The sequence below is a fragment of the Microtus pennsylvanicus genome, chromosome 6 (genome assembly GCF_037038515.1).
Source record: "Microtus pennsylvanicus isolate mMicPen1 chromosome 6, mMicPen1.hap1, whole genome shotgun sequence".
Taxonomy (NCBI): Eukaryota; Metazoa; Chordata; class Mammalia; order Rodentia; family Cricetidae; genus Microtus; species Microtus pennsylvanicus.
In genome coordinates, this window is record NC_134584.1 from 127,449,190 (window position 1) to 127,473,691 (window position 24,502).

Sequence of the window (24,502 nt, forward strand, 5' to 3'; positions counted from 1 at the left end):
TCCCTTGCCTGCCTCCCCCTCCACCCTGACACTCAGAGTCAAAGCCGGCACAGGGCCTCATGTGCAAAGAGCTTCTTTTGCTCTCTACGTTGATTTAGGGTTAAACCCAGTTCATACTACTAGTAATGTTGGAGAGTGCATATTGTTTTGAATGATGATTTCCAAAATCCTTTGTCTTCTATTCAAAATATGCTAGAAAGATAAAGATCTCTTGGGATTGAGGCTGTGATCAGTTGGACGTGTGTCATAGCATTCAAAAAGTGTTGGTTCCATCACAGCACCATATAAACCTGGTGAAATGTCTCAACCTGTGATCAGATCCCACAGGGTATGTGGACAAGAGGATCTGGAGGCTCAAAGTCAGCCTGAGGAACTCAGTAAGTTATTTCAAGGCCATCCGGAGCTACAGAAGACCTTGTCTAAAAAGAGGAAGGAGACAAACGAGAGAGGGAAAGGAGAGAGAGAAGAGAGAAACACCCTCACACATAACTTAACGAAGTAGAATTCTGTTCTTTAAGGACAAGGAAGGACGCCTAACAGCACAGTGGCTTGGCATTGTTACCTAACACATGCTATCACTGTAGAACATTTTGAGGCTGAAACTTCTGGAGCTCGGTTTTCACCTTTGCAAACATACGTACAGAAGCAGATCGTTTTCAAGTTCATTTCAAGGTCTAGGACTCTTCCAACTTCTCCCTAAGGCTTTCTGCTTTGGGAAACTCATTGCAACCTTAGTAAAGCAAGCATAAAAGCAAGTGTGTCCCCTCTTTGAGTCCATGTGGTTTTTTGGTGATAACTTTCTGTGTCCCTGGTAATTTCTTGGCTGAGTTTCCACAGCACCTTTCTATCTGAAGGGCAGTTATGGTTGCTGCTCTTCATAGTTGTCGGGGAGAGTCTCGTCTCCGCGCTACAGTGGCTTGCTTCATTCTTGCCTTGAGGATAACAGGAGAAATCGCGTTTGTTTCTGAGTCACAGTGTGACAAGCATAGAAGTCCTTAACCCCCTGGTTTCTTCCAGAGGCTTTAAGTACAAGTAGTCATGGGGGTGCATAGCACAGAGATCGTGCAGCAGAAGCAATGTGAGGGCCAGATTGTGTTAGTTAACTGGCTGCCTAGCACAGAGACCCTGCAGGTTAAATAAATTGTTTGTACCAGATTGTGTTACTTAAATTTAGGATCCTAATTTGCACTGACAACATGCCAGGTTAACCTATGGATGTGGTCGAGGCTGACTTCCCAGATAAGAGCTAGAAATCTGAACCTGGTAGTTCTATAGATTGGTATGTGTCTAAAATCCAAGCACCTTAAAAAAAGAAAAAACAAATAAAGGTTACTTTGAATGGACACCTACAGTGAGACTCTTTACAAGAGTGTGCAGTCATTTTTCCCTTCCTAAGGTGCTGTTGGCAGGGTAAGGCTTGGTATTTAATCTATAGCCCACCATGTCCTGCCCCCCACAGTGGAGAAAAGCACAGAGGGCCAGAAGAAAGAGATCAAGAAAGCATTAAAAATGTCAGGCCACAAGACCATGTTTAAATTATTGGGTGAGATGCTGTCTTGCATTTAACAATGGTCCAGCACACCTCAGGGCCAACTTCCTCTCCGCTTGAATGTTTTGACGGGTTATTGCAGTCTGCCCCGAAATTGAATTTCAGTTTGTTTCAATAGCATTTGCCGGTAAGTAGGAGTGACTTTGGTATCTCGTTTGTGAATCTTGATGCAATAATCAGAGGTAATTGAAGCATGCACCAGCCACGGAGACTTATGACATGTGTTTAAACAAGTATTGACTGATCTGAAACTAATTTAACAAAAGCTGAAAATTGGACTCCTCTGAGAAGCCGGGCATTGAATTCAGGGTCTATGGCAGCTGCACGGAGTTGGTCTTTAGAAACGGTGCCTTCCAGTTGCCTTACCTTTCCTTCGGAGTTAGGTGTCGCTTAGCGACAGGCAGGGTTGTGACCCCACGGCTGGAGCTAATCATGGGACAACCGAAGTTAATCACTTGTCAACCGCTGGCTTTGATGAGCTGGGGCCAGTCGTCCTCTTGCGTCTTGGTGGCCCATGGAGACAGCAGAGCTTTCAAAACGAACTCCAACTGCCGCGGTTTGGACAGCCAGGAGTACGAGTTTGGAATCTTTAATGTTTTGCCAATAAACTTTCTCTAGGCAGATAAGCTTGCTATCATCTTTTGTATTTATTCTCTGGAATACACAAATAGATGCGCATTTAGGTATTTTCCGATAGCATTGTCATCCTAGACCTGCAAAATGATTGCCTGAATCCTCCTCTATTTAATGGACATTGTGTACTAAAGGGAGAGATGAATCGATAAGACCTGTAATTTACATCTCTGTGCTGTTCAAGAGGCTAAGATTAAAAGAGCAGGTGTGTGGTTCTCCTTAAGCTTTCAGGGGGTTGGGGTGATGGAATAAGTAGTTGGAAAATGTTGGCGTCCGCACAGACTGACCTCAAGTCTGAATGGCGGTGGGTTTATATTCTCGCACAGCAAAGGAAAGGGAATGGGTGGTTGTGTTGTGCGTTGGAGAAGACGAAGGAGGGAGATCAAGCAACGGAAACCATTTGATGCGCGTGGCCTAATTGGAGGAAGCAGAGGAAAGTGGTAATGCAAGGAGAAAGCATGAAGGGGAAAATAATTAACAGCTTCATTAGGCAACACTCACCATTTGTTCGTGTTTCTAACACACTCTTAGGGCAGGCGCACTGAGACTCCGTGCAGACCAGATTTCTCTAAAACACAATGAGCCCCAGTTCTTGCAACAGGCAATTAGGCGTCCGCATCACCCTTGTCAGCAATGCAGCGAGGGACTCACAGGGAAGTGGGATCTGACCCGTTTATTTTCTAAGTAGAAATCGTGCAGACATGGGCCTCATTAGAGCATCATTCCACCTGTGGAGAGCGGAACAGGTAGAGCTGACACGATCCCCTGGGGATTTGCAGACGTAATGCCCATTATCACTAATAGACACCCAGCACCCAAATCCCAGAGCGTCTAGCTGAGACTATGCCCCTAAGTATTTGACAATGCTCTTCTGACGAGATGTTGTTGTCATGATGGCTGTTTTAATAAGGTTTTGTGTAATTGGAACAAGAACAGCACACACAGTGTGCCTTGGCGTTTTCCCCAAAGTGATTTATGCGATTGGAGGGGGAAAGGGTGCTGAAGGCTTAAGGGGCGTGAGGAGTTCTCCACCACAACTGCTTACAGAGCAATCCAGAAGAATCAGCTTACGTGTCATAACGTAGACAGTAAGAGAGTTTTCTGTCAGGGTTCTGTAACCTCTGCTCTGGTTATTTTTGTTGATTCATTTTATCCTCACTATGTATAAACACATTTCCAAGGAAACAGTATTCTAGCCCCTGAGTATTTGATTTACAGAGAAATCCAAGGTCAACAGACATAGATCCTACCTACAGGTGTCTATGCTTTCTCCTGTTCTGCAGCCCCGGGGATAAATACAGGGTTTCACACCCTGGGAAGAACTCTACCACTGAGCTACAACCCTCATCCTCTTTTTACTCTTTCTTTGGAAGTAGGGTCTCATTGAGTTTCCAGGGCTGGACTTGGATTAACTTTGTATCCCAGGCTGGGCTTGAACTTGTGACCCTCTTGCCTCAGCCTCCTCAGTAGCTGGGATTTCAGGCCTTCTCACCAGACCCAGTAAGAATATGTTTTCATCCCAGAAGTAAGTAAGATATGGCAGTACCTGAAAATTAAGTCTAGTAAATTGTGTGGCAAGCTTACATAGCATGTGTGCCACTGAAGGGTAGGGTATATTGTGAGGGATGTGTACGTCAGCCATTGTATCCTTGAGTGAGCACTCTTGAGAATACTTATGCAAACAAGGATGACCACAGGAAATGCAGCTTCACAGTAGCAGCGTTGCACAGACAGTTTGCTGTGGAAGGACGGGCCCTTATGTTAAGTGTGTCAGCAATCGCTTGGTGCACACCCCATGTAACTCAAGAGTTTCACAGATCCTTACTGTTGTCAGCTCGCCTCCTCGTCAGGGCCCAGACCCAAGCACAAGGCAACAGCACATTAGACGGCACCTGTGCCGTGCGTTCCATCCCGCACCTGTGTGAGACTCGGGGCAGGGAACGTGGGAGTTAGTTGGGTCAGCTCGCTGCTAACTGTGAATGACTGCCTGTGAAGTCTGGGGTTTAATCACATCGCCCAGCTGCTCCCACAGTGCTGTGGACACAGCTGCCCTAAGAATATTCTCCTGTGTAACAGGATACAACCTGCTTACCCCTTCCGGCTTAGAAAATAATGGCCGGCGTAAGAGCACACTCAGCTTTTCAGGAGTGAATGCTACATAGACAGGACCTACTGGTATGTTCTCCACTGAAAGCAGGGGAAGGGGGGGCAGAGGGAGAGAGAGAGAGGCACACACAGACACGTGCATGCACACACACACACTCACCTAACCATACAGATGAAGAAACCCTTACTTTTTAATTGCAAAGTATAATGGAACTAAAAATCAAAGCTTCTGCTAATAGCCTCCTTCCATTCGTCCAGAACATTTCCCATTCCCGAGATCAATAGGCTTGCTGCTCTTACATTTGCACGGCTTGTGTTTAACATATCTGTCACCCATTAAGGAAAAAGTATTTTTGAAGACCCTGGATTTTAAAGGAGAAAAATTAGAAAAATATTAAGCTGAGGTTATTATTTTTAATGACTACCGAATCCTGCAACACTTCTGCTTTGGAGCCTTTGAACTGCTAACCTGTGTTTCTGAGTGTGCCTTCGTCAGGGCGTAATTAGGGGGAATTCCTTAGGAAGTAATTGATATGAAGACCATATGACTTCAAATTTACAACAGGCTATTTAAAGGTTAAATTTTTATGAAGGTTATAAGTGTGTCTAATTAGTGAAAATGGGTATTTTGCTCATGTCTGAGGGGAGAATTATTGCAATCTGGGTCATTAAGGAAGGTATCTTGAATCAATGACATTTTCACAGCACAGTAATAATCTACTGTGTTACACACAGAAAGAAATGTTATAGGAGCCATTGGGTTTGGCTTGATACTACATAGTTACATAAAAGGAAACTCAACATGCACATTAAATAGTTATGAGCACAGGAACCCTCTTCATCGGGAATTCAGAGTTCTTGGCTAGCATACCTGGCTTGTAAAAGAAAAGAAAATCAAGGGAACAAGTGAGACTCTTCAACTTCAGAAAGCCAACCCCGAAATTAGACATGGAAACTGCTTGAGGAAAACGGCCAGGCTCCTGAGCCAGTGTGTGGCGAACAGGCCCCGCCTCAGCCGTGCACTGTGGCACTTCCTGGGTCCTCACTCTACAGCACGTTGGGAAAGTCTTCATTCCTGCTACGAGAGTCTCTAGATTGCCCAGGGAGAGTCAGTGGAAAAGACAGAAGCTGGATGGTATGGGACACAGGGAGAAGACGTGGGAGAACCTAGAACGTGAAGCGATTCTGAACCCATCATTCTGCGATGGTCAGCACCCTCTGAGCAGCTGAGGGCTGTTCCTTTGCTGTTTTGTTCCTTTACCTTTAGGTGCCAGCCAATGACTCTGACAGGCAAATGCTTCTCTTCTCACAACACACATACACACACACATACATACACACACAACACACATACAACAAACACACATATACACATATATACATACACACACCACACACACATACACACACAGCACACATACACACACAACATACACATACACACATACAGCACACACAACACACACATATACACACAACACACACATACATACAACACATACACACACACATACACATCAACAACAACAAACAGACAGCACCTCACTATGAAGAAGTAAACATGTAGTGGCCACAGCCTGGGATGTAATCTCAGGGTCAATGTGGCTGCCGTGTGGAATTCCGAGAACATAGCTACTGAAAGAGTAGACAATGCAGAGTAAGGGAGATGCGGGATGATTGCCAGGGCACCACCATGCCTGGCCTTGTTTTAAATAAAGGAAATCTGCTTATGTAATAGAGTATGTGTTCCTGCAAAGAAGGAACTCAGGGTCCCCTGATTTGTCACTACTGTCTTGTTTGCACAGATGACCCTGTGTTGCGATGGGCAGGGAACGTGTGCACCTTTATCGTGCTAGCCTGCGGCGCTGGGAAGAAGTGGAGTGAAAACATAACTTGATGCCATTTGATTTTAACTGGCTTGAACGTGTTCCTTTCCTTTCTGTGAAGCTGGTCATTAAAGTCATTGGAATCTGGGGAGCCCCTTGGCTGGGAGCGTGGGGTTCTGTGTTCTCTTGGCTGAACTACATCTGTGCTGAGATCACAGAACCTCTCTCAAAATGATGGCCTTTTATGTAGCCAGATGGTTAAACTCATCCCGAACAGTGAATGTCCTGCTCTTTGTAGACTAGTGAGGTTAAGGCCAACGCTTATTTTTCTCCTGAACACACAATTACTTCCTCGAGCCTTTATCAATCACAATGCCACCTAGAGATATCCAAATCCCTTCTTCTCCCCTAAGGTTGTTCTCAATCTAAGATAATTAAGGACTTGAATTTATAAATTCATTAGTAGGCAAAGGAAGTTGGTGAAAAGAAAAAAAAGCACGCAAGAACCAGTGAGATATAGTGAGGTTTGTGTGTGTGTGTACAGATGTGTGTGTGTACACCTGTGCACAGGTGTGGAGGCAAGCAGACAACCTTCGTTGTCATCCTCAGGAATCCCGGTCACCTCCTTTGAGACAGGGTCTCTCAGGAAGTTTGATTGTTTGACCAGTGTTTCCCAGGGATCCTCCGTCTCTGCCTCCATGGCCTTGGCATTGCAAGCAACACCAGGTCTGCTTTTTATCTGAGTTCTGGTTCTCAGACTCACATCTTTATTCTTGCAAAGCAGTGATTGAGCTGCTGGGCACGGGCAGAGCCCCAGGACTTTGCTGCCCACTGGTTGGCAGGTTGTCATGGAGACTCTAGATGACAGGACGTTGTCATTCGCTGAGTTATTTACTGCATGAGGAGTTGACTGTGGTGTGTGTAGAATACATGCCTAGGTGGCGTCTGATGGTACAACACTGTGTTACCGATAAACCATCTGACTCCAGAGTCTGGGCACGAGACACGGCGCAGGAGCAGACGCTCGGGTCTCCCCCCAGCACTGGGATCCTTCCGCTGAACACCAGGGATAAAGCAGAGGAACTCTGCCCAGTTTGACCTGCTGCCCTTGGGGCTTCACTCTGAGGTCAGAGGCTCATTAGACCCAGATTTTGTTCTGGGCTGGGGTTTCCTTACTCTAAGACTTAGACTGTAAGTTAGCTTCAGAGTGGTGTCTGCTTAACACAAAACTCTCCTCTCTCTCTTTCTGTCTCTCTCTCTCTGTCTCTCTCTCTCTCTCTCTCTCTCTCTGTGTGTGTGTGTGTGTGTGTGTGTGTGTGTGTGTGTGTGTGTGTGTTCTTCAGGCACTCCTCTCTACACACGTACACACACAGAGAGACATCCCTTACTTTGACCCAGGGTCTCTCACTGGCCTGGACCTTACTGGTTAAGCTCCACTGGCTGGCAGGATCCTTCCATCTCTGCCTCCCCAGTGCTGGGATTACAAGCATGCACCATCCTGCCAGCTTTTTCACGTGGGGTTTGGACTCAGGTCTTTGGTGCTTTGGATGCAATCATTTCTCCTTCTGAGCCCTCTTCCACCCAGGAGTGTCACTCAAAGAGGCTTCTAATCTGTGTCAGTCCCTTTCTATTCTCCCCACCCCCACCTCCCGCTCCTCCACTCCCACCTCCTGCCCCCCCACCCTCCCCCACCACTGCCCTTTTTCTTTTGCTCTCTACTTTCTTAGAAAAGATGGCTAGCTGTTTCAGGGACTTTACCCCGAAAAGAATAATCCCACCTACTTGGCACTGAAAAGGTTGCAGGGCAATTATTAGGGGAGAAAAAAAAAAACCTCAAAGATGCAAGTATTTGCCAACTGTAGTTCCTGCAGCTCTGATTAGCAAATTCTCTTGATCCCCAGTGAATAATTACTAATTAATCAGGGTTTTTTTTAAGCTCTTAAAATTAGCACGTTGGGTCCTGAAGCCTGAAAAAAAGAATTATGGCTTTATTTCTTCTTTCTACAGAATTAAAGAGAAAATTGAGGATTAGGAATTGTCTGATACTGTAAATAGGAAGCACTGCTTTCCAGACCTGGAGGCTGCTCCCCAGGGTTCCCACCCATCCCCTTGCAGGGAGCTTTTTGTGCTAATAGCAGGAATCCAACTGCAGATCATTAAGTCACTCTAGGCACATCAATGAAAACACTTAGTGGACTTGTTACCAGTGGTCAGAGTCTGGGCTGAGTGCTTCCAGGTCCTTGGCCTCTCACACCGAGAACTGAAAATAAGACATAGCACATATTCACCACAGAATCAAGACAACTCTATTTGGAGCAAAAGGATAGTACAGATTTCAAAGAGGAGCAGTGTCAAGATTGACAGCAGGCCACACAAGCAAAGATACCCAAGCACCTGATCGCTGCTCAGGGCTTCCTTCTATGGGCTTCATAAAGAAGGCGTGGTTACTAAGGGATGAGAGTCTGGGTGGTTCTCTGTTTTAATTCCTGTGATCATAGAGTCATTTCTCTACTGTCCATGTCCCTGCCCACAGTGCACGCCCACTCACGCATAGACATGAGGTGCTAAATAGGGAATTCTTCGGTTTGTCTTATTGTACCCAAACTAGTTCACGCTAAATCAGTCCATCTATTCTTCAGACCCAGATAGATTTGGACTAGACTTGAACAGAAACTGTCTGCATTTGAGTATTACTGAGGATGGGAAATGTATACCATTGTCCAAAGAGTGTGATCCAATGTAGGTGGGGGTAAGGGTTCTAAGGTAGAAAGGAGCATTGTTTGGGGAGGAGAGCACAGTGCCTGCAGGTCAAGGAACTCGATGGCCACATGCTTTACTAGAGGGTGTGCATGTGCATAGCCTCAAACCAGTGGGCGTCTCAGGTGCTACCCTAGTTTTTATACTTCCCTGCTTCAAGTTTAGTGATTTAAAGAAAAAGAAACTTTATATGGCGTGTGTGCACTGTGTCCGTTTACTCCACTACTGACTCTGGCTTTGACTGACTTATTCCTGGCACTGAGGCGGAACTACCGTCAGTGTGAGCAGTTTTCTAGACGTCAGGGTCTGATCACACTCTGTGAATCTGTCATGTCACACTCAACACGTTTCCTGGGCATTTGCAAAACTACATTTTCTAAGCTACAAAAACCACAGCCTGCTTTGCACTGAGGGTACACGTGGGAGAAAAGAAATCTCTGTCCCAGCAAATCTCATGCAGTGGCGTGCACCAGCAATTGCAGCCTGCAGGTGATAGACATGGGCGGATCTGAACTTCAGCTAGATGGCAAGTTTGGGGCCATCCTGGGGTAAATGAGTCCCTGTCTCAAAACAAGCAAACAAACAGAAACCAAATAAATGAAATCAATGACACCCTTCATCCATGCACTTTTCTCTGTGTTTATGGCCTCCTTATACTGCTCACTTCATAGCCCCACGTCTCTTGGAAAGGGAACATTGTATATATTTAGCTTAGTTTTCTAGCTCTCCAAGTTAACTCCCAGTCTGCCCATTTTATAAATGAGCATCGGAGACTCGCAGAGACACATCAGTACCTGTCCAGCACACCATGAACAACACTTCATGTCAGAGTGAGGAAGACACAGTTCCAGCTAATGGCAGGCAACTGTCCCCACTGGTGTATTGTGGGACTTTGGGGATGATGACTGTGTTGCTTGGGTTTCTTTCTTTGGAACAAATACCTGACCACCATGGCCTTCTAAAGAGCACAGGTTGGGACCGGGGAGATGGCTCTGCCTGTAAAGTGCTTGCTACTCAAGAGCGAGGACTGAGGTTCCAACCTCAGAACCCATGTTAACAGCTCACACTGTTTCCAGGGCTGGGGAAGCGGAGGCAGGGGGATCCTGGAGTCTCTGGCCAGCTAACCCAGCCTGTTTGATGAGGCCAGTCGAGGAGATGGACATCTGAGAGATGACCCCTGAGGTTATGCTCTGGCCTCCCACATGCGTGCTTACCTATCCGAACCTTCTTCCCACACAGGTGTGTCTACACACCTGGAAAGCAGAGTGTCTTTTGGCTCACGGTTTGAGAAGCATTATGGAAGGTTCTGTTTCTTTGACCTGTCAAGAGGCAGCCACCTTGGCAGGGGTATGTGGTGGAGTTAGACAACTCATGCCTTGGAAGGAAACAGAAAGGTCTTGTATACCTTCCAAAGACATGCCTTACCATGAATTGACATAAAAACCTCCTGCGAGGTCCCACTCTTCAAAGGTTCTACACCTCCAAATACTGCTGAGGTAGAAGCTAAAGATTTAGCCCATGGATATTTGGGGGTACACTCCAGATACAGACTGTAGCAATAGTCATTCCTTGTAGACAAAGCTCTTATCCATCAAGATGGTAGAGATGGGGCCTCAGCCTCAGAGAAAGACGCTTGCTGCTCCAGCTTGGCTCCACTGGACTTTGTTAAAAGAAACTCAGTTCGCTTTAATCTCTATCTTTGGATTGGAAAGCTGAGCAGGACAGGACAGTATTGTATGTGTTTAAAAAGCCTTAGAGGTATAAGGGGCTAGAGCGGTGGCCCAGTTGGCAGAGCACCTGCCTGGCATGCACAAAGCCCGGCCCCGCATAAACTGGAGGTGGCGGAGTCCACCTGTAACCCCAGCACTCCTGAAGCAGAGGTCGGATGATCGGAAATGCAGTCATACTTGCTACACAGTGCTTGGCCTGAACTCCAGGAGACCTTGTCTCAAAACACAAGCACAGTGCTTGCAAGATGGCTCAGCAAGGTAAAGGCCTTTGTTGCAAAAGTCTCATGACCTGAATTTGATGCCCAGATCCCACATAACAAAAGGAGAGAACCAACTTCTCTTACACACACGCGCGCGCGCACACACACACACAACAGTGAGCACAAACAACACACTAAATAAACAAATATAAAAATAAACAAATACGTAAGGTTGTAAATAAGAGGAAGTCAGTGCTCACGTGCTCCTCTCAACCCTTCCCCTTCACGTAACTTAGTTTTCCAAATCCCCTGTGAGGAGTTTGGGAAAGTCGGTCTCTGTCTCTGTTATTCTCTTTGTGTCTCTGTCTGTGTGTCTGTCTCTCCCTCTCCAGCCTCTCCTGGAGAACAGTGGAAAGCTGGCAAGAAGTAAAACTGTCCCATGAAGTGGGAGGGAAATGAGTTACAAACGCTAACGTCTTCCAGGTGGCTGTTTTCCTTGGGAGGTAAATGTATTGTAATTAAAATCATGTGAACTTTCTAGAACAAACTCTCTGAGTCTGACGCCAGGAGATGCTGCTCCTTCTGTAGTACGTTTGCTCCAAGAGAGGTGTGTGCTTGACTGCCCCTCCAAAATGCAGGCATTGTGGCATCTAAGTTAATCCTAAAAGCATTTTCTCGTGTAAAGGTCTCTTTTATTTATTTTCAATCTAGGTTGCAAATAAATCTTAATTATGATGTGAAATTCCACACAGACAGAAGCTTAAAGTCCAAGTATTTCCTATTAAACATATAAATTTGGTCGTTGTTCTATACCACGTGTCTGGAATCTTTGGGGTTTTTGAAACAGGACCTTGCTGTGTCGTCCTGGATAGTCTCTAACTCTACGTAGAGCAAAGCGGCATCAAACTCCTCAGTGGCACTTACAGGGATCCATTGCCGCAGCCAGGTTTGTGCACCTACCCCAAGCTTTGATGGGACCCAGAGCTCCGTGCGTGCTACACAGTCTGCCAACTGACCTGCATCCTCAACCCCCGATTCTTGTTTTTCGGTCTAATTATCATCATATTTCCACCTTAGACATATGCCACAACAATCTTAGAGTTGCTGTGTTTGTCCCTCTGGAAACCCTGGCTCGGTCAGCTTGCCTGCTTCCAAGGTCTCTGGAATAAGGAGCCCCGGAAGGGCTCCTGAACCCACAGCACGTACATCTCGTTGACGTCACTTCTATGGCCCCACCCTTCCTTCTGTTGCCCTTGCCCTGGACTCAGTTCTCGTCTCTGTCAGACAAAGAGTGGTGAACCTGACAGGCACCTTGGGATTTCCAGAAGGGTCTCAAAGCAAGCGTGAGAGGAATCTGAAGTGGAAAAGGATTCCTGGAGCTGGTTTTGAGGATGGGTCAGGGCATGTGCTAGCTAGGGATTTTGTGCTAACTTTTCCCGAGGAGATGTTAAGAAACATCCATTCATCCAAGATAAGGCTTCTATCAAAGACCAAAGTAAGGATTCCACCCAAGTCTGGTTTAGTGAACCAATCAGTTTGTTGAGCATGCATGGAGAGCACTTGTGGGGGGTGACTCACAGAAGTGTCCCCCAAATCGCTGCCCCATCACAAAGCCCCACCCCACTGGGTACAGCAGCCCTATCCACACCTTGCTTTTCATCCTGTGTCACTCTGAGAAACGATCCAGCCATGTCATTTTGCACTCAACTTGGGTGCCAACTGTAGCTTCCCCGCCAGGGCTGACCCACAGTTGACTCTCAAGCTGTAGGCTCCTTTCAGCCACTTAGCTGCTTGTTTCTGCTTCTTCAACAAGAACTAGACTCTGTTTCTTATAGGCCTGCCTGGCCACCTTTTCCTCTTGACCATTTGTGGCCATTGAAACCCTACTGGTCCATCAATGCCTTTCTTAATTTAGGACGTTTTCTCATTAACATTTTCTTCAATGGATATTTGTGTGTGTATGTGTGTGTGCACATGCACATGTGTGCGTGTGTTCTGGAGACTAGAGGGCAACAGCAGGTGCTGTTCTCAGCCGCTCATTTCTTTTAAAAATGCTTTAGATTTATTATTATTTTTATTTCATATAGATGAGTGTTTTGCTTGTGTCTACACAGTAACTACAGCCCCCAACTCAAGGGGGAGAAGAAATGGTTTATTATGAGCCAAATTTGAGTAGCCATGGCCCCAAAGCGTGGACTTAGGTTACCCCAAATGCATATTCCAATATGGACACAGTTTTATAGTAACAGAAAAATAAGGTCATAAATCAAGGGACTTTCAAACTACATTGGAAACAGTAAGGGGCAGTTATAGCACAGCAGGGAAATCCCTGATAAACCTCCCAGATGTTATCTGATGACTTTAGCCTGTCGGTTGGTGGAAAATTAGGGTTTCCTTAAGTTTGTTAATATATTTCAACAGTTTTTTGTTGTTATTGCTGTTGTATCTATAGTCAGGGTATTGGATCAGTCACAGAGACAGGTAAAAGCAAGTAAATGGCTGTTTAGTGAACTAAAGAAAGACCAAGACAAATTAGAATTAGGCTCTGGAACTGCAAACTTCCAAGCTTCCCATTGTCGTTGAGGTTTTAATAAGTCCGTCAGCCTCTGTGGACATAGCTTCTTTCCAGGAATCCCCACTCATAACTGCATGTGGACCATGAGTGTTTGATGCCATCAGAGGCCAGAGGAAGGCATCAGATTTCCTGGATCTGGAGTTACAGATGGTTTGAAGGTACCATGTGTGTGCTAGGAACCAAACCCTGATTCTTTGCAAGATCAACAAGTGTTCTTAACTGCTGAGCCATCTCTCCAGCCCAGATATTTTAATATTATTATAATATCATGGAGTGGTGATATTAATTCTGTCAACATGACACAATTCAGAATCACTTGGGAAGGAAATTCCAATGCGGGATTGTCTAGATCAGGCTGAGCTGTGGTTATGTCTACATGGAACTATCTTGATTATGCTCCTTGAAGAGGAAAGAAAGACCACTCACTGTGGGTGCAGCAAAGCTTGAGAACACTGGTCACATTACATCCCCAGTCAGGTGCAGCGAGCAATGAATGAGTGAACACATGCTTGTAGATGCTCAGATCACTTTTCCCATCCTTAGCCAGTTCACGACACCCTGCCTAGGGTCTCCAGGTTCTCTGCTGCAATGCAGTCTCTCCACAGGCTGCAAAGCTGAAGAAGGGCCACCTCCAACTGAAACCTCCAAAGCTGTGAACCAGCATAACCTTTTCACTTTAGAAGTTGAATGTCTGAGTGTCTGAGAATGTAATCATATATATATATATATATATATATATATATATATATATATATATAGAGAGAGAGAGAGAGAGAGAGAGAGAGAGATAAAGATATATAAGGAATATGTGTGTATATATATATATATATATATATATATATATATATATATATATGCATGCCTACAGGATTTCCTAGACCCAGGGTTACAGTTGGTCTTGACACCATATGGGTGCTACGAATCGGACCCATGTCTTCCACAAACTCTGCCATGAATGAGCCATCTCCCAGCCCAGAGATCAATGTATACCCAGAGCTAGATATGTTTCCTTCACAGTTGGGGAGGGGTGATGTTGGGGACCAGATTTCTCCATTGTGATTGCACTTGTGCCATGGTAGGGATGAGGGGGAGATCCTATTGAAGGATCAGAAAGACATCCACCCTGCGACTGCTCCTTCCTATTGGCTCCAGGATGTGTGGAAGCCAGGTGGAGGGAGATGGCGTCTGGGCACAATACCTCTCTGTCTCAGGAAACATCCTATAGAGGGCTGGCTTTTCTTCTGTTAGTGTCTCTACCACAGTGTTATGGATTATCTGTGCTTTCCTGAGAAAACCTGGCTCAAGTGAGGCTTATTCCTCATCTGTTCACCACCACACACCTCTGAGTCCGGAGCCACTCTTCAGTGAGCCACTGTGTTTCTCATTCCCTGGGCACTGTTTGTTCTGCTTGACCGTTTTCCTAAAATCATAATCCAGGCCTTTCAAAAGGAAAGGAAAATAATCCTGTGGTCTTTCTTTTTCTTCCTTCCTTCCTTCCTTCCTTCCTTCCTTCCTTCCTTCCTTCCTTCTTTCATGACAGAGTTTCTCTGTACAATCCTGGCTATCCTGGAACTGGCCTTATAGACCAGGATAGCCTCGGACTCTGAGATCAGTCAACCTCTGTCCTGAAGGCCACAGGAGTTCTTAAGAAGGAACTATTTATTACTATTTATTGTTTTATCACTCTCCTGGATGACTGTCAAGATTTGAGCTCTTTCATCAGGTGGGGTGAGGTTGGGAATTAATGCAGGCAAAGGTCAGAGGCTCCTGAAGGGCTTGATTCCAAGTCACTGAGGGACGACCCGTTTTAATTGCAGAAGGCTACGTGGATGTCCATGTTGCCTTCCAGGAAGTACGCATCTGCTCAGCCACCTCCATCACACAACAAAGACTCTGACTCTAGCTGAAGAATGCCACCCAAAAGTGTTGGCTGCCTTCTGAATCATTTTAAAATCCATGCTAAGTTTACATTCCCTAGGAAGTTTACATTTTCTTTGCAATGATCAAGGAGCCACGTCGACATTGTGAACATGGAGGACAGAATGGGGCCATTTCCTGAATCCCCACCTGGAAGGGTGACCCCTTCCCTAGTTACTTGGAGCATGCATCCCACCCACCCCCAACAGGAGGCGTCAACTTGTGCTGGTAGAGTTTCCGCCCTGGCTTCCTGAATTAATTAGATTCCTCAGGTGTAAGTTTTCAAGTCTCCCCAAGCTGCTGGAGCCAAACAGGTGCCCCCTTCTCTCTCACTCTGCAGGGCCGGTGCCTCAGCTGAGGATCCTGACATTCTAAGCCAGGGTGTGCGCCTCCCAGGCAGGCAGCAGCAGCAGACCAATGCACAGCCTTTTGGGTTGGGGGTGGGAAGGGGGTGGTGGTGGGAGGGAATGTCAAAATTTGCAAACTTGGGATCCTGGGCACAGGGCCAGTGAGGGCTGAGTGAGTCGCCTTGGTGTTCCAGGGAAGGAAGCTGGCCCACCAGCCGCATTCTGGGCATGGTGTCTGACGGGAGAATGGTGGGGAGTGGGACCCGTGTCAGCTCCAGAGGGAGATGCCAGCTGCTTCCTCTTTACCCCTTCAGTGACACTTCTCTTACAGCTTGGGCAGGATCCACTCTCCTGAATGTGTCTGAGAAAGCCTATTCCCTGTGTTCCTTGGGGCCTGATTGGATAGTACTTTGCAGGGAGTGCTGAAATGTTAGCAGCCTTCCAGCACCCAAATGTGACTACAGTATCCCTGAATAACTCAATTTCCTAACATTGGCACTGTCTATGGCTTATCTCTTGCTGGGAAGGGATTCTAATTCACACCCCTCTCACTTTTAAAAATAGCTTATGCGGTTGCCAAGGGGAGGGCCTGGTATTTACTATCAGAGAATATATGAATTAAAATACTAGCTCCCTCCTCCCCCTCCCTTGAGATTCTCTGGCAGCAGTCTGCCCAGCACTCTGATACCTGGGAGAAAGCCCGTCCCGCAGAAGGGGCCTTTCTCCCTCACAGTGCCTGACCCACCTCTCTTATTTGTGCCTGGAAGGCAGCGCGCACCAGGATTTAGTCACTTAGTATTCATGCCGTGTCAAGATTGGAGTGAAAGCTTATATTGCAAAGCTGGGGGGTGCGGTGGCCAGACCAAACACACAGCAAGCAGTTCAAATCACAGTTAGATTAGAAGAAAGCGCGGGGCAGAGCCTGCAGTACATGAAAGACATCACTCCATAAAGCAGGGTAGGGGAGGCTGTGGTGGGTCCAGACTCGTTCTTCCTCTGGTACTTCTGAAAGTTGGTGTGAGGATTTTAAATATATTTTTCTCCTCCTCTCTTGTCTGCTCCCTTCCCCTTTATCTTTTAAATATAAAGGATCTCTGCCAGGGATGAGATTGAAAGGGACAATTTCTCAATGCATTTCCACATTTTACAAAGGGTCAGTGATATGGGAGGTGTTAGCTGGCCCCGTGATTACTACTGGAAATAACAGACCCCACAAGGGAAATGGTGTTTGGACATATATAATATAATAATAATAATAATTCACATATGCTAATGCTTAGCTTCGTCAATGCCAGCTTTATTTTTTTTTCTCGATATACACAGAGCTGGCAGACAATTTTAACTGATGAGGTAATGTCATCTTTAATTTAGAGAGCCATGAGCTGACCACTCTAAGCAGTGACATCATCCTGGCGACTGTCTCCTGGGTTTTCCGTAGACATAAGTCATGGGCCCTGGCAGTTTGGTTAATGACCAATGGTCATCATGAAAATTTCCCCCACTTGATTTCTTTTAAATTGCCAAATACAGTTTACGTGACTGCCATATTTTAGCTGGGCCTGAAATGAATATATCACAGCAAGTTAAGGTTTAAAATAAATGGGTTGCAATGGTTTTTGTGTGAATTCTAGGGGGAAAAAAATGAAGATAAGTCAGGTTTGCCGGTCTCCCGGGTGGCTTGGTAAATAAGCGGAATGGAAGGGCTGGGGAGATGGTTTATTAGGCACAACAATCGCTGCACAAGCGCGAAGTCCTGAGTTTTAATCCCCAGGAACCACATACAAAGCTGGGCGTGGCAGTATGCATCTATAACCACTCACGCTGGAAGGTGAAGATGAGGGGCCCTAGGGCTCGTTCACTGCCCAGTCAGCCCAGCCTAACCTCTGACCTACACACACACCCCTACACGAACATACAGACACACATGAGCACACAAACACGTGCACACGCGCACACATACACCTGCTCAAGTTTTAAAGAAGGAAGGAAGGAAGACAGAAGCAAAACACTAAGCAATACAACAACAGACCAATGGAAACCTCGTTCTGCTCCAGGACACCTAGTGTCTGCTGCTGATGGTTTTCTGCCTTTTAAAGATCCTTACGCTCCAAGCACACGTTCACCCACTGTGACCCCCTCACCATTGGTCCCGTCAGTATGATATGAGGTCTGAGTTTCCCTGGATAATTTCACAGTTGTGTTAATTCTTTTCCCTTTAAAGATTCTGTCTGCCGGGTATAAACAAGGTTGCTTTCCAGTCTTACAACCCTCCCCTCCCCTCTTCTTCCAGACTTTAAACCATGCTTTGTGGCACAAGTGTAGGCTGGGGAGGTATTCCGCCTCAGCCACTGAATGCGGCTAAAGAGAGAGTCCTTTCTCAGAAGACTGGAGTTGGACGGAATGGCGTTAAATAGTGAAGAATCTGTTTATTATTCCGTGGCCATATGTTTAGAAGGTCGCTCACAGAAATCAAAGTATTGTTCACGGGGCACTCCAGCCAAGGAGACATTCCGAATTCATAAGAGAACCTCGCAGTTTGAAAAGAATGCCCCGCATTATGCGTGGGACACCCCTACCACAGACAAAGCCACACTACTTAATAATAGAGAATTGTGCTTCAGAGAGTTTGCTTTTTCTTGCTAATTGGTTGCTTTAACTGACATTGTTTGCAAGTATAATGGACACCATTATTCTTAATGGTCCTGTGCTGTTGATGATGTGCACAGGCAAGGCGGTCCATTTTAATTATTGCCTCTCCCTCTGTGTCTCTTCCCTCCACGCGGAGCAGCGCTAAATGCAGATGGTGCATTTTTTCCCCTTGACAGACTATACCAGATGTGAAGTTTCCCAAATTTTGAAGTCGAGAGGACCTTGTTCTCCACCTCACAGTAACTCCCTTTCTTGTTTGCAAGGTATGACTACGTGGAGGTGATTGATGGAGACAATGAAAACGGCCGCTCGGGGGGCAAGTTCTGTGGGAAGATCGCACCTTCTCCCGTGGTGTCCTCAGGGCCCTTCCTCTTCATCAGATTTGTCTCTGACTACGAGACGCACGGGGCAGGCTTTTCCATCCGCTATGAAATCTTCAAGCGGGGTAAGTGTCTTCCATAAGAACAAGAGTGACTAAATTAGTCTTTAGGGTTGTCTGAGTGCCCAAAAGATCACGTGACAAAAAAAGATGAGGTCATGACTTTATCCTTTCATAAAGCATTTAACATTTCCCTTATAGAAATGTTGGGAAATATTTTCAATAAAGAAAATATATCCATGGTATGGCCGAAGTATGTTTAAAATGGATAAAGAATACTCAGAAATTTAAAAAAAAATAGTGTTACCCTAATGTGTGACACCATTGTTGGCTATTTAAATTCAGTGCATCACATTGAATTCTTGTATTGATTCTTATCTTTTCCAGAAATAAATTAGAGTGCTACTGGAGTTTAATATATTCTCTCTTCTTCTCCATCTCTCTCTGGCCCCTTCCAAGGACTCTAACTCAAATTGGTCTCCAGCTTACTGTGAGGCTGAGAATGACCTTGAACTCTGTCCTGCTCCTTCTAGGTAGGAGGGTCACAAGTGTGTGGCCGCACACAGTTTATACCCTGGTGGGGATGGGACTCCCGACTTCATGCAGGCCAGGCAAGCTCTCTACCCACTCAGGAAGCATTCCTAGTTAACCCAGGTTGTCCTCCGTGCATACACTGTCTACAGTACACAGAATGTCTGTGTATGTATGCATACTGTACACCCACATATTACATCTACCAATGTTTCTCTTAGTAGCTTCAAATTTCTGTGTGTAAAATTTGTTTCATTTCCCAACACGGTTGCTTCTATTTGAGAAATGCAAAAATAAAAAACACTTTTTCCATTTCTGCACATATATTCTGCATAGAAATATTCACAAAATTAATGCATAAATACACACTTTTCCTCAGCAGTCATCTGATGGTACAGAACTCGTGGATGACTGATCTTTTGAAAACTCAGCACTTATTTCAGGGCTCAGCAACTTCAGAAGTTTCTAAAAAAACCATGTGGATTATATCGATCATAGTTTAATGCAACCAGGAAATTAATTTTTTAGATGCTGGCTTTGAAGTGTTCAGGCCCTGGGTTATGATTATGAGAATTCACCACTCAAATCCCAGGAGCTAAGGACAGGACTGTCCTCCCTGGTAGCCTTAGAACCTTTTTGCTCCTCCCGGGACCACCCAGAATCTCTCCCCATTGCCCCTATTTTCCTTACGTCTGTGCTCCCTGATGTTGGAACTTTGGACCACTCGCCCAGCGTTCACCTAAAGGAACTTCCCTGGGACACTCACACCTCCAGCCTCCAGCCTGCCATACTTCCTTTGTCCTGTTTGTTGACCTGGGTCCCTGGCTCTACTGCTCAAGGAAGTCAGGGAGTTTCTATGGACCTCAGTGTCAGGGACTGAACGGTGAAGCTTGGGAGAGACTGTGTAATTAAGGGTCTATATATTTAACCTGGGTCAGGGAGGGGTATTACTCAATTGCTTGAGTGCCCACCTACCCTGAACTCCTGGACTCCACCCCAACACCAAACAAACTAGGTGTGGTGATCCGTGAAGGCAAGGAGTAGCAGAATCTCACCGTCATCCTCAGCTAAAAGGAGTTTAAACTCTTGGCACACGGGGAACCCTATCTAACCGTAACGCCAAGAAAACACCTTAGCTATGACAATTGATTGCCCTTCCCTTTGGCCATTAACATTCAGGGGTGCCTTCTTGTAGCCGCGCTAGATACTTGTCATCTTCCGGTCACAGCCGGAGATCGGTGCACCTCCATATTTGTGTTTACAGCACGGTCCTCCATGCAACTCCTCCCTCCGGTGCTGGCCTCACTCCCGTTCAGCCCTGGGAGCTCCTGCCAGTTCCTGAGCCCTCTCTGGCCACTGTGCATCCCCTTTGGAGGAGGCATTTTTTGCAATTGGGGCAAACTTATATAATAATAAAAAAGGCAACGGTTAAAAAACGACAACAATGAAAGCCAACCCTCTGGGGCTGGGAGTGTGGCTCCGCTGGTTGAGCACACAAACACGGCCCTTGAAAGATGAGGCCAAGATGACAAGAAGTTCAATGCCATCCTCAGCTACATGGAGACCTAAGTGTCAATAAGCCTATCTGTCTAAGGAGTTACTTCAAGTCATCGGGCACTTCAGAAAGCTACTCAGTTCAGAACAGTACTTACCCTACAAGTATGATGATGTGAATTTGATCCCCAACACCCAAGTAAGATGCTGGGTGTGACGGGATGTGCCTGGGGAGACAGATTCAGGTCATTGGTCAGTCGGACTAGCTAATCTGTGAGCCCTAGGTGAGCTCTGGGTGGAAGTCAGAGGCCTTGTCTCAGCAGAGGCCATCCTCTGGCCCCTGCATGCATATTCACTTGCACACAGAGACATGTGCACGTGCACACTCAGAGCCAAGGAACAGTCTTGACTCGTCACCTTATTTCATCAACTCTTGGAGTTCCTACAGCAGCCTGAGAGCCACAGCCAGACAAAGAGAAGGTGACTTGGATGTTCTCAGATTCAATACTGAGATTCAAAAGACCCTGTTTTCCAGGCTGAAGAGATGGCCCAGTTCTTAAGAGCACTTTTTGCTCTTACAGAGGATTCAAATTGGGTCTTCGGTATTCATATGGTAACTCACAGTCATCCTTAACTCTAATTCCAGGCTAACTCAACCTTTGAGGGCCCCAGGTACTCCTGTGGTGCACACATATATGCAGGCAAACACTTATGACCATAAAAATAAAATCGATAGATCTTTAAAGGGGAAGGTGTGTCCCATTTTCTCTGCTGTCTTTAAGTATGGCTGCTTGAAGATCAGAGCAGTGGTGGCCACAAGGGAAAGTTGGCTTTTCGGCTGCATAGACTACCCTGCCTTGTTTGGTACAGGATGGCTTGGACTGAAGTCTTGCTCATTCACACAGCTGCAAGGTCAGCCTGTGACGCATGCCTACCTCCTCTTGTTTTGCGATCACAAATCAGCACAGTTTGCAAAGTCTTGATAACCCTGAACAGCCATTAAAATCACACGTTGTAAATATGCACCTTCTGCACACACGCCTGTGAACGAGCAGCTTTAGAATGGTATACTGCGCCGCAGCTGAGTCTTGGCAGAAGGTGATAGTGTCAGCGTTGATATCAGGTGACGCCTTGCGTCGGGGCTGTAATCGCAGTTTATGGTGCCCTCACTAACTGCCACACGTTGACACGCACCTGTGTCAACACCGCTCAGAGTAAGTCAAGTCACCCGGGGTCCATGTACGAATTACCTTTCACATTCAGTTTGTCAAAGAGACAGAGGTCACATCTGGCAGAGTGACCGACTCGCTGCCAGGGGAATCTGAAACCCAAACTCTCTAGGCTGAATGCTCTCCCTCGCCTCTGTAAATGTTCTATTTCACCAATAAACGGCTGTCAGCCTCGAGATTTAAAGATCTGAGCTTGAGGGGGCTGTAATTATTTCTCTAGGGCTCTGTCGAGATTTCTGCAGGTTACTTACTCATTGTTCCCACATGATTTTATATTTGTGTCCCCCCCCAATTTTTTTTTTTTGCCTGTAACAGCAGATGCTTTTCAGTTGCTCTACACAAATGCGAAACTACCGTGAGCACAGTAAACCTTAGCCTGACTTACCATGTAGGTCGACGTTAGGGAATGGCCGAGCAGTGAACTGGCAACGATGGTGGTGAGGATGGCAGCCTTTTCCTAGAAACCCTCTGCCTTCCCCCCGTTCCTCTTGTGCTTCTAAGACATTCCCATTGTGTTCCTTTTGTCTCTTGCTCACAGGTCCCGAATGTTCTCAGAACTATACAGCTCCCAGTGGAGTGATAAAGTCCCCCGGGTTCCCTGAAAAGTACCCCAACAGCTTGGAGTGCACCTACATCATCTTTGCGCCGAAGATGGCTGAGATTATCCTGGAGTTTGAAAGTTTTGACCTGGAGCAAGACTCAAACCCTCCAGGAGGAATATTCTGTCGCTATGACCGACTGGAGATCTGGGATGGATTCCCTGAAGGTAACGTTTAAGAACAGCTGGGAAAATCCTTCGAAAAGGAGGAATCTTTTATAAATGTCATAATGCCCACATCATTTCTTTACAATAGACAAAGATGACAAGGGAAAAGGAAATGTGAAGGGCAGGGGTGGGATTTCTGTGATTAAAAAGACCGTCCCAACTCCTTCACTATGTACATAGGCAGTGGAGGCCGTGAAAACGACCGTCCCAACTCCTTCACTATGTACATAGGCAGTGGAGGCCGTGAAAACGACCGTCCCAACTCCTTCACTACGTACATAGGCAGTGGAGGCCGTGAAAACGACCGTCCCAACTCCTTCACTATGTACATAGGCAGTGGAGGCCGTGAAAGAAAATTCAAGGTCTTGAGTGATTTCCGTGATAGCCTGCTATCAACAGTTTTCCTGATCTCTTCATTTCTGTTCATTAAAACGTTATTTACATCAAATCTTTCATTTTAGAGACGAGAGAAGGAGAGTGTAGCAGAATTAAGGGACAGCATTATCAGGAAGAGGAGTTGAAATTCTAAATGGGATGGTCAAGCCAGACCACAGTAAGACAAAACCGTTTGAGCATGGGTTTGAGGAAGGTGGGGAAGCAGCCGTGTGGACATCTGTGAACTTTTTGGGAGAACTAGAAAGTGAATACAAAAATCTCCATGAAGAGTCTGAGCAAGGGGAGGAAGATAAAGAACTTGCTGCAACTGCCCGTGTTGCTAACATTGATTGTACTTAGCCCAGTTCCTGCTAAGACTGCATGTATTTGAAAGAACAGCCCAGAAGGGCCCAATGGCTGGCAGCTGAAGATGTACAGCCACCATTAAAATGGTAGGGCAGTGTTCTTAAGCCAAATTCATTGTAAGTGAAGAGCAGATAGAATATGAAGGTAACCGCTTATAGTGCTTGAAAAAGACATTGAAATTCCAGTCATTTTGTCAGTAATCAGCAGAGAAAACTGTTGGTGTTAGAGAAGCTTTGGACTGTGGTTTAGTAAATGAATGAGTTAACATTAGTTTGATCTGTTCTTTCTCTTTTACCTTATGAAGAAGGCTATAATGATCCTACAGGAACTCTTTCATTAGATAATGAGATTTTCCCAAACACAGCGCTGTTTGATTTCCAAGCACTCAATCTGATAATTAGGAAAACGGTATTATAATAATGTGGTAGCAATAGCTGGGATGTGTAATAACGGGTTTATTTGTTCACAAGCCAAATTTGCAGCCTTCCTTTCTAGTACTTTCATTTAAAAAATGGCATCGGAGGAGAAGGTCCCATCAGCCAACTTATTTAGAAGACTTTTTTAGAAAGAGGCGCATTGTTATTAGTGTCAAGGGTTTCTTAAGGTAGCAATTTTCTGGTCCTAGAAAATCACCGTGTTCAAACTAAGAACAATGGAAGAGTTACCAGTCTTCTGCACCTGGTTTGAACTATGGCAAAGTTGACTCCTTCCTAGAGAGCAGTGGCTTTGGAATATGAAGAAGTTATTGTTTTGTTTTCTTCTTGAGACAGGGCTCTCACGTAGTGCCAGCTGGTCTCTAACTTACTGTGCAGCTGAGGATGGCTAGGAAATCCTGGTCCTCCTATCTCTCTCTCTCTGGTACTGGGGTCCCAGGCATGCATTGCCGCACCTGGTTTTTGCCATGCTGGGGCTTGAACCCATGGCTCTGGGCACACTAGACAAGCACCAAATCACCCAAGCCATATCCCCAACACAAACGCATTGTATATTTGTTCATAGTTGCCTGGCCTCATCCAGTCAACACCAGCACAACTGTGTGGTTACAGCTTTCTCTTTGGAAGTAAATGGGAACT

The 24,502-nt window shown here is 45.9% G+C and overlaps 1 protein-coding gene across 5 annotated transcripts in view; it reads left to right on the forward strand.

The window, feature by feature from the left end:
- Nrp1 (neuropilin 1) overlaps positions 1 to 24,502 on the forward strand; it is a 136,981-nt gene that overhangs the window by 37,129 nt on the left and 75,350 nt on the right. For all 5 annotated transcript variants that reach the window (XM_075977739.1, XM_075977738.1, XM_075977740.1 and 2 more), the window contains 2 exons: positions 18,553 to 18,734; positions 22,461 to 22,688. In XM_075977739.1, the coding sequence (XP_075833854.1) occupies positions 18,553 to 18,734; positions 22,461 to 22,688 (410 nt within the window). The remainder of the gene's footprint in view (positions 1 to 18,552; positions 18,735 to 22,460; positions 22,689 to 24,502) is intronic.